Here is a 9,802-nt window from a genome sequence, read left to right on the forward strand (position 1 = left end):
CACGAGCATTTATATGGAGATGGGAAGGATGCAGAACTTATTGAAGATGATGAGGACAGTTTTGGGAGGAACCTTGATGATGTTGCTCCTTGGGAAGAGATAAGGCCACCGTCGGGTTGTGGAAGTCCAAAAGATATCTTGTCTGAGACATGCAAGCCTGACAAATGGTTGAAATGCAATGACTTTAATGAGAAGAGCATGCTGAATAGCGAAGAATCTAAACTAACAAAAGCGATGATACACGATGGAGGTAGTATAGAAACAGATGTAGGTTTAGCTGGTATACAAGTCGATGATAGCTTCTATCAAGAAAACTCCAAGTGGTATGATCCTCCTTGTGGTTTGGATTCAAACACAGACGGTGAAGACAATGGATTCAGACACGGCGGGGAGATTTTGTAGAAACGCGGTAAGGAACCAAGTTCTAACTCTCTTATCTCACACATCTCGTTATACATATCTTTCCCCACTTCATAACTGGGAATCAGGTTGTATATTTTATATGTTCTATACTTCTATTAAAAAGGTTTCAAGGATTTTTTGTTTTTGCTGGTTGTTGTAGGAGTGTCCTTCTTGTGTGGTTTATGTAAAGTGAAACCCAGATTGTTTCTCTGCATATATTGTTAATTTTATTCAACTAAGATTCTCACTTTTTTTACTATTGTAAAGTGATCATCTTTTGCCCCCAAATCATTTGAATATTGAAGTATCGTTTGGTTTCAGAGATGACTTGGAACAATCTTGTTCTTGATAATGTAGTATTTGAACAGTTACATACTTAATTATGCGTTTCGAGCGAGACTCAGTAGTAGTTTGTCCAAGATTTTAAATTAATTAGCTTTTCTAGGCTTAACTTTGAGAATTTGATGATTGTAATATACAAATGCGTATGGTTTTGTACCATTTTGGATATAAAAAGCACGTACACTAGACCGGGAACACGCTGCGAATTCCCCGGCGATCACCAGCTAAGAAATGTAGTGATGTAAATGACGAAATTAGTGTTATTCTATTGAATTTACAAAGTGGCTCTCTTCAAGTCCAGTGTCAACTGAAGGGTATTTTGGTCATATAATTATGAAACTTTCATTTTCGATAGCAGAAGAAAAATCAAACAGCGACGACGCGATCTGAAGTTTTCGTCTCATCAAACCTCTCAGCCCTGTACCCTGCAGTTTCCTTTTTTTGCAGCGGTTTTGAGTCAGACTCGCTGACCCAACTCGGATCGGACTCAGAGCTCCGACGCAATTCGGTGAAGAGAGAGGCTGTTTCGTCTCTGTTGCTCTATTGTATCTAGATCTGTGAGTCGCCTGAGCTCGTTGTGAAAATTGGGAATGGCTTCCTCGGAAGCTGATTCCCGGTTGAGTCGAGTCGTAACTCCAGCTTTAGAGAAGATCGTCAAGAACGCGTCGTGGCGGAAACACTCGAAGCTCGCTAACGAATGCAAAGCTGTTATCGAGCGGCTAAGTTCGCCGCAGAAACCACCTCCTCCGTCGTCCTCTGCCGCTGCTGACTCCGAGTCTGATTCCTCTGTTCCCGGTCCACTTAACGACGGTGGCTCGATCGAGTACTCTCTCGCCGATTCTGAATTCATTTTCAGCCCTCTGATCAGTGCCTGTGGCACAGGCCTCGCCAAGATCGTGGAACCAGCTATTGACTGCATTCAGAAACTTATCGCGCATGGCTACATTCGTGGTGAATCGGACCCGTCCGGTGGAGCGGAGTCCCTTCTCCTTTTTAAATTGATCGAGTCCGTTTGTAAATGCCATGATTTGGGAGATGAATCCATTGAATTGCCTGTGTTGAAGACTCTGTTATCTGCTATTAATTCCATCTCGTTGAGGATCCATGGCAAATGCTTGCTCCTAGTTGTACGTACTTGCTACGACATTTACTTGGGAAGCAAAAACGTGGTGAATCAGACGACTGCTAAGGCTTCGCTGATCCAGATACTGGTGATTGTTTTCCGGAGAATGGAGGCGGACTCGTCAACGGTTCCGATTCAGCCGATCGTAGTGGCTGAGCTCATGGAGCCGATTGAAAAATCAGATGCGGATGGGACAATGACGCAGTTTGTTCAGGGTTTCATTACCAAAATCGTGCAAGATATAGACGGAGTGTTGAACCCGACAATGTCAGGATCAGGCTCAGGATCAGGATCAGTAGGTCAAGATGGGGTGTATCGGACTACCACGGTGGAGACTACGAATCCTACGGATTTGTTGGACTCCACTGATAAGGACATGTTGGACGCAAAGTATTGGGAGATCAGTATGTACAAGTCGGCTCTAGAGGGGAGGAAGGGGGAGCTAGCAGATGGAGACGCTGAGAGAGATGATGATTTAGAAGTTCAGATAGAGAATAAGCTGAGGAGAGATGCCTGCCTGGTTTTCAGGGCGCTTTGTAAGCTCTCCATGAAGGCGCCGCCAAAGGAGTCTTCAACAGATCCACAGTCGATGAGAGGGAAGATTCTGGCTCTCGAGTTGTTAAAGATCTTGTTGGAGAATGCTGGAGCTGTCTTTAGGACAAGCGAGAAGTACGTTAAATACCTCTTTAGCTCTTATTTTCTTTTGAGAATGTAAGGGTGATTCAGATTTTTCATTCTTCTGATGAATTTCCATCTCTGCTGAACAGGTTTTTAGGTGATATCAAACAGTTTTTGTGTTTGTCGTTGTTGAAGAACAGTGCTTCTACTCTTATGATTATCTTCCAGCTTTCTTGCTCTATTTTCATCAGTCTGGTTGCAAGATTCCGGGCTGGATTAAAGGCCGAAATTGGAGTTTTCTTTCCAATGATTGTTCTTAGAGTCGTGGAGAATGTAGCTCAACCTAATTTTCAACAGAAGATGATTGTTCTTCGGTTTCTTGACAAGCTTTGTCTGGATTCACAAATCCTAGTTGATATATTCTTGAACTATGATTGTGATGTCAATTCATCAAATATTTTTGAGAGGTATATTATGGTATCCCTTGATGCTTCGCTGTTCAGAGTATGAGTTTCTTTGAGGTGGAAGTTCTTTGTGTAATTTATGTTCCCTCTGTATGATCATGTTTAGGATGGTCAATGGTCTCCTTAAAACGGCTCAAGGGGTTCCCCCTGGTACAGCTACAACATTGATGCCACCTCAGGAGGCTGCTATGAAACTTGAAGCCATGAAATGCTTAGTAGCCATATTGAAATCAATGGGAGATTGGTTGAACAAGCAGTTGCGACTGCCAGTGTCTAATTCATTGAATAAATCTGAAGCTCTTGAGATCGATCTGGGACCTGGAAGTCCCCAGTTGGCAAATGGAAATGCTGATGAGTCTGCTGATGGGTCAGATACCTATTCTGAATCTCCAGGAAGTACATCTGATGCTCAAGCTATCGAGCAGCGCCGGGCTTACAAACTCGAACTTCAGGTAAGAACGTAAAGATGTTTGGGTATTATGCAGATTATTGAAACAAGTGACATTTTATAATTGTTCTGTGGTCGTTAATGCTAATTTAAATGTTTGTCCCAGGAAGGTATTTCTCTTTTTAATCGGAAGCCAACAAAAGGTATTGAGTTTCTCATCAACGTGGGCAAGGTGGGTGAATCTCCTGAAGAAATAGCAGCTTTTCTCAAAGATGCGTCAGGGTTAAATAAAACTTTGATAGGTGACTATCTTGGAGAAAGAGAAGAGTTACCTCTCAAGGTGATGCATGCATATGTGGATTCTTTTGATTTTCAAGGCATGGAATTTGATGAGGCAATTAGAACCTTTCTTGAAGGTTTTAGGCTGCCTGGAGAAGCACAAAAGATTGACCGAATCATGGAAAAGTTTGCTGAACGTTACTGCAAGTGTAATCCTAAGGTGTTTACTAGCGCAGACACAGCTTATGTTCTTGCATATTCTGTGATCATGCTCAATACTGATGCGCACAACCCCATGGTGAAGATCAAGGTTTGTTTCATTCATTGTCTTGGTAAATACAGTCATTGTGAAGTTTGAGGTAGAATGTTGATGACGTTCTTTGTGCACTTTTTTTTTCCTTTTTGGAACATATACAGATGTCTGCCGATGACTTTATCAGAAACAATCGTGGGATAGACGACGATAAAGATTTACCCGCGGACTACATGAGATCGCTGTATGAAAGAATAACAAAGAATGAGATAAAAATGAAAGAAGATGATTTACCTTTGCAACAGAAACAATACTCAAACAGAATGCTTGGTTTGGATGCTATATTAAACATAGTGATTCGTAAGCAGTGGGGAGATTCATATGCGGAAACAAGTGATGATTTGATGAAGCATATGCAAGAGCAATTTAAGGAAAAAGCTCGCAAATCTGAGTAAGATCACTCACACTTCCTTGCATCAAATGTTGTTAACAACCATTTTTCTGTAACATATAGTATTCATTCAACTCAGAACTACTCTCCTGAACTGTTCCATCTTTTAGGCATCTTTCAGCTGATGCAGTATTTAAATTGAATTGAGTTTGCAGGTCAACTTACTATGCTGCCACAGATGTGGTTGTTCTCAAATTTATGATTGAGGCTTGTTGGGCTCCTATGCTTGCTGCATTCAGTGTGCCGCTAGACCAGAGTGATGATTTGATAGTGATTAACTTATGTCTTGAAGGCTTCCACCATGCAATTCATGCCACTTCTTTGATGTCAATGAAGACCCATAGAGATGCATTTGTGACTTCACTAGCGAAGTTCACTTCACTTCACTCTCCAGCTGATATCAAGCAGAAAAATATTGAAGCCATTAAGGTTGGTGTTTTACATCTTTAAGGTTTATGTGATTGTTGTTTATAATAGTCTTCTTCCCTCGCTGCACCAAAGAACATGCTATGTCTCTTGAGTATACTTTCCCCATCTTAGCTCGTTCGCAGTCTATTCCTTGCATCACTTTTATGTCGATAGTTTTTCCTTCCTGATCTCGCTGTTGCCTTTTCCCCAGTAGAATTTGTCTGAATCCCAGATCAATATTGGTTGTTTTTCAGGCGATTCTCAGACTTGCTGATGAAGAGGGCAACTATTTGCAAGATGCTTGGGAGCATATACTTACTTGTGTTTCCCGTTTTGAGCAACTACATCTCTTGGGAGAAGGTGCTCCTCCAGATGCCACTTTTTTTGCTTCCAATCAAAATGAGTCGGAGAAATCAAAGCAACCCAAACAATATATACTTCCTGTTCTGAAAAGGAAGGGTCCTGGGAAAAGTCAATATGCAGCTACAGGTGTCTTGAGGGGTTCATACGATAGCATGAGTCTTGGCGGAAAAGGTTCTAAGAACGTGAGACGAGAACAGATGAGCAGTATAGTTTCAAACTTGAACTTGTTGGAGCAGGTTGGTGAAATGAATCAAATATTTTCACAGAGTCAGAAACTAAACAGTGAAGCTATAATAGACTTTGTTAAAGCTCTCTGCAAAGTTTCTATGGATGAGTTGCGGTCTCCGTCTAATCCACGAGTTTTTAGCCTCACGAAGATTGTTGAGATAGCGTAAGAATCTCCTAGTTTCTTTCCTCTCTTATACTGTATATAAGAGACGTATTCTGTTCTTAGCAATTTTTCTGTTTGACAATTTTCTGTTTGTAATTGGTGACAGGCATTATAACATGAATCGCATAAGGCTTGTTTGGTCAAGCATCTGGCAAGTGCTATCGGGCTTCTTTGTGACCATTGGATGCTCAGAGAATCTTTCAATTGCAATTTTTGCAATGGATTCTCTGCGCCAGTTGTCAATGAAATTCCTCGAACGGGAGGAGTTGGCTAATTACAACTTCCAGAATGAATTTATGACACCATTTGTCATTGTTATGCGTAGAAGTAATGATGTTGAGATCAGAGAACTTATCATCCGATGTGTTTCTCAAATGGTATTGTCGCGTGTAAATAATGTTAAGTCAGGATGGAAAAGCATGTTCCTGGTAGGCATTTATTGTACTTCTCTTGTAACCGCATTTATTCAAGAAGGTTTTTGGGTTACTCATGTGTCCTCACAATGTATTTTCTTTCTTTGCAGGTGTTTACCACAGCGGCATATGACGACCACAAAAATATTGTGTTTTTGTCCTTTGAGATTATTGAGAAGATTATCCGAGAATACTTCCCATACATCACTGAGACAGAAACTACCACTTTTACAGATTGTGTGAATTGCCTAGTTGCATTCACCAATAATAGATTTAGCAAGGATATCAGTCTCAGTTCCATAGCTTTCCTCCGGTATTGTGCAACAAAGCTTGCAGAAGGAGATCTTAAATCGCCATCAACAAACAAAGACAAGGAAACTTCTGGAAAGATTACTCAGTCATCTCACCACACTGGAAAAAGTGGGAAACAAGAGAACGGAGAGATTGTAAACAACAATAATCATCTCTACTTTTGGTTTCCCTTACTATCAGGTATAACATTAAATTAATTAGTCTCTACACCAGGCATTTTTTAACTACCTTTTTTGGCTCTTATTGAAGATTATATTTATGTGTTTCACCTTCCTATGTATAATGTTCAGGCTTATCAGAGCTTAGTTTCGATCCAAGACCAGAAATCAGGAAAAGCGCACTACAGATTATGTTTGATACCTTACGCAACCATGGCCATTTATTTTCTCTACCGTTATGGGAAAAAGTATTCGAGTCTGTGTTATTTCCTATATTCGACTACGTGCGGCATTCTATTGATCCTTCTGGCGAAGACGAATCTGCTGATCAAGGAAGTTATGGTGGTGATGTGGATGAGCTGGATCATGATGCATGGCTCTACGAGACATGTACATTAGCACTACAGCTTGTAGTGGATCTCTTTGTCAAATTCTACGCTACAGTGAATCCACTTCTAAAGAATGTACTAAAGCTTCTTGTGAGTTTCATAAAGAGACCTCACCAGAGCCTTGCAGGGATTGGTATTGCTGCGTTTGTTCGTCTGATGAGCGATGCCGATGGCTTGTTCTCTGAAGAAAAGTGGTTAGAGGTGGTGTCATCTTTAAAAGAAGCGGCGAAAACAACGTGCCCAGATTTTTCTTATTTCCTCAGTGAAGAATATGTAGAGAGAAGCCAGAGAAATGCTCTCAACATTCAGAATAGTAATGCTGAGTCTGCTCCTCCAATTGGCGGAGATGCTAATGAAGAGAGCCAGAGAACAGCAACCCGTCTTTATGTCGCTATCTCTGATGCTAAGTGCCGAGCCGCTGTTCAGCTTTTGTTGATTCAGGTTGGCTCCTCTCACCTCTTTACGTTAACATACTATAATAACGTTTTCCTTCAAATGTACCCACAACTTTTATAATTCTCATAGAAATTTCTTTGTAAATTGTTAACTCAAACCCAAACAGAAGGATAAACTCCTTTTACGTTTGGTATTTCCAGTTACAATTTACAAAAAAGTTATGCAAGTTTTGTTGTTGTTGATGTTGTTTATTTCTATGTTTTTCAGGCTGTGATGGAGATTTACAACATGTATAGACCTCAGCTTTCTGCGAAAAACACATTAGTCCTCTTCGATGCATTGCACAGTGTAGCTTTACATGCTCACGGAATAAACAGTAACACAATCCTCCGTTCAAGACTGCAAGAGCTAGGACCAATGACACAGATGCAAGATCCTCCACTACTTCGTCTTGAAAACGAGTCTTACCAAATCTGCCTCACATTTTTACAGAATCTCGTTACAGCTGAAACCAAAGGAGCAGAAGAGAAAGAGGAAATCGAGTCACTTCTAGTCAACATCTGTCAAGAAATTCTCAACTTCTACATCGAGACTTCTTCTTCTGCGAAAAAACAACAATCAGACTCATCACGGGCCAGCGAATACCGATGGAGAATACCTTTGGGATCAGGAAAACGAAGGGAACTAGCAGCAAGAGCGCCTCTTATAGTTGCAACACTTCATGCAATATGTACATTGGAAGAGGCATCATTTGAGAAGAACCTGACATGTCTATTCCCACTTCTGGCTAGCTTGATTAGCTGCGAACACGGCTCTCACGAGGTTCAGATTGCTCTCGCGGATATGCTTGGCTTATCCGTTGGCCCGATTTTACTCCAATGGTGCTAACTTTTGCTCTCTTTTCTTTTTGGCTTTCATCTTTCACTTTGGCGCGATGTGAATGCTTGCTTGCTTGCTTGCTTGCCTGCCTTTATAGAGTTCTCTTTTTAATTCCATCGCGGTTCATAGACTTGATGGGTTTAAGTTCTCGTAGCCCCATTATTTGCAACACGACGCCGTATTTATCCTTGTGCGGAGTGATTTTAATGTTGTTAAGTCTAAAGTAGAAAAACGTTGCATGGTAGACATAGACTCGTCACTCGCTCATTCTCAAACGCGAGGTTTCTATTTCGACAAAATTAGTCAAGTCTTCTTAAATTAATAAATTAGTACCATAAACTACAAGTCTTTACTACGATGTACATTAAAGAAGACAAGGTAGACGTACAACGACTAACTTTGTGATTAGGACCGTCATTTATTTAGTGAAGCTGATCATTGTTAAAACACGTTCAGTAGCCTTTAGTTGAGCCGATCACGACCATTGTTAAATTGTGTTGCGTTGCATGGGTTTCAGAGCCACATACGCCATCATTAGTTGGCTCCTATCACAAATAAGGACAAAACCTGAACTGGTGGGTCGGATCGGTCGGGTAAGTGGGTGGGTGTGACTTGTGAGCACTGAGCAGATATGGATTGAAGGGATCACGCTCAAACGTCGTAGTTCCCTTAGTCGACCTATGCAACTTCTCTTTTTCTAAAGCGGTCAAACACATTCGCGCGCGCACTCAACACACACAATCCAAATCCAATCACTCTTGAGTCTTCTTGACAAATAACAGACAAATGACAAGTGTCGTCCAAAATGTTCTTGAGGGTGTTGCTAAATTCACGTGGTTATATGAATTTCAAATTTCAAAACAAAATAGTATTAAAATAACAACTTCACGCGTGTGTCAGAGTGCATTGCACGTGTGGACTGACCCCTAGCATTTGCGGTCTCCAACCCCATCTTTTTATTTTTGTCTTCCATAAGTTTTTGGTATTAATTCTTAGATTACTTAGCTAGGGATTGACATTACAATTCTACATGCACATATTTAGAGGTCTGATTACTGACATGATTTACAATGACAATGCCTAAAAGTCTAAAATCAATATACCAGCCCATAAAGAAAAAGAAAAAAAACATTATATTGTACTAATCAAATAGCCTAAAGGGACTAATGTAACTTAGTAGCAGTAGTACTATAAATTAAGAACAGCGGTAAAAGGATGGTAGATTATACGATTACTGAGTAGTTTATCGTTTATATACCCACAAGACACGGTCTGACTCGTTATGTTTTGTAATCTGGCTTCATTAGTGTCGTTCGGGTCCCCCATTCCCGTTTTTCATGTCCCGCACATATGCTCGCTTTTCACTGTTTCATAAAATTTCCCCATCATGGTTAACGCCTTAAGGTTAATTCGTTCCAATAACGCTTCTTCTTGTATTTTTATTTCTTTGTTATATATTCCTTCATATTTTCAGTTTTTTTTAATCCAACTCTTTGTTTTCCCTTTAACATCACACTTCAAAAGACCAAAACTAGTGGAACCATATACCGCACCATTTGGGCACGCTCTTGTGTCATTGACAAAAACATAACCTTAAGCCACAACCTAAACCCTCTCTGAGGCTCTATCCTTCATGTATCACACTACTTCACTTACACTTTTTCGTTGATCTCTTCTCCCCAAGCCCTAACTATATGTAAACATAAATAACTCTTATCTTTAATTCATTTTTTTCCTCTTCACGAATCACCAATCTAACTTATCTGAAAGCCT

At 40.5% G+C, this 9,802-nt stretch overlaps 2 protein-coding genes across 2 annotated transcripts in view; both read left to right on the forward strand.

The window, feature by feature from the left end:
• LOC104788364 overlaps window positions 1–661 on the forward strand; it is a 3,565-nt gene extending 2,904 nt beyond the window's left edge. Inside the window, exon 3 of the mRNA XM_010514115.2 lies at window positions 335–661. Within this exon, the coding sequence (XP_010512417.1) occupies window positions 335–402 (68 nt within the window). The 3' untranslated portion in view covers window positions 403–661. The remainder of the gene's footprint in view (window positions 1–334) is intronic.
• LOC104788365 (brefeldin A-inhibited guanine nucleotide-exchange protein 2) lies at window positions 1,086–8,275 on the forward strand. The gene is made up of 11 exons (XM_010514116.2): window positions 1,086–2,536; window positions 2,635–2,952; window positions 3,056–3,401; window positions 3,504–3,926; window positions 4,034–4,320; window positions 4,476–4,749; window positions 4,983–5,482; window positions 5,589–5,910; window positions 6,006–6,387; window positions 6,498–7,195; window positions 7,418–8,275. The coding sequence occupies exons 1-11, from the start codon at window positions 1,335–1,337 to the stop codon at window positions 8,036–8,038; spliced, it is 5,373 nt and encodes a 1,790-aa protein (XP_010512418.1). The 5' UTR covers window positions 1,086–1,334; the 3' UTR covers window positions 8,039–8,275.

Source organism: Camelina sativa, chromosome 5, assembly GCF_000633955.1.
Source record: "Camelina sativa cultivar DH55 chromosome 5, Cs, whole genome shotgun sequence".
Taxonomy (NCBI): domain Eukaryota; kingdom Viridiplantae; phylum Streptophyta; class Magnoliopsida; order Brassicales; family Brassicaceae; genus Camelina; species Camelina sativa.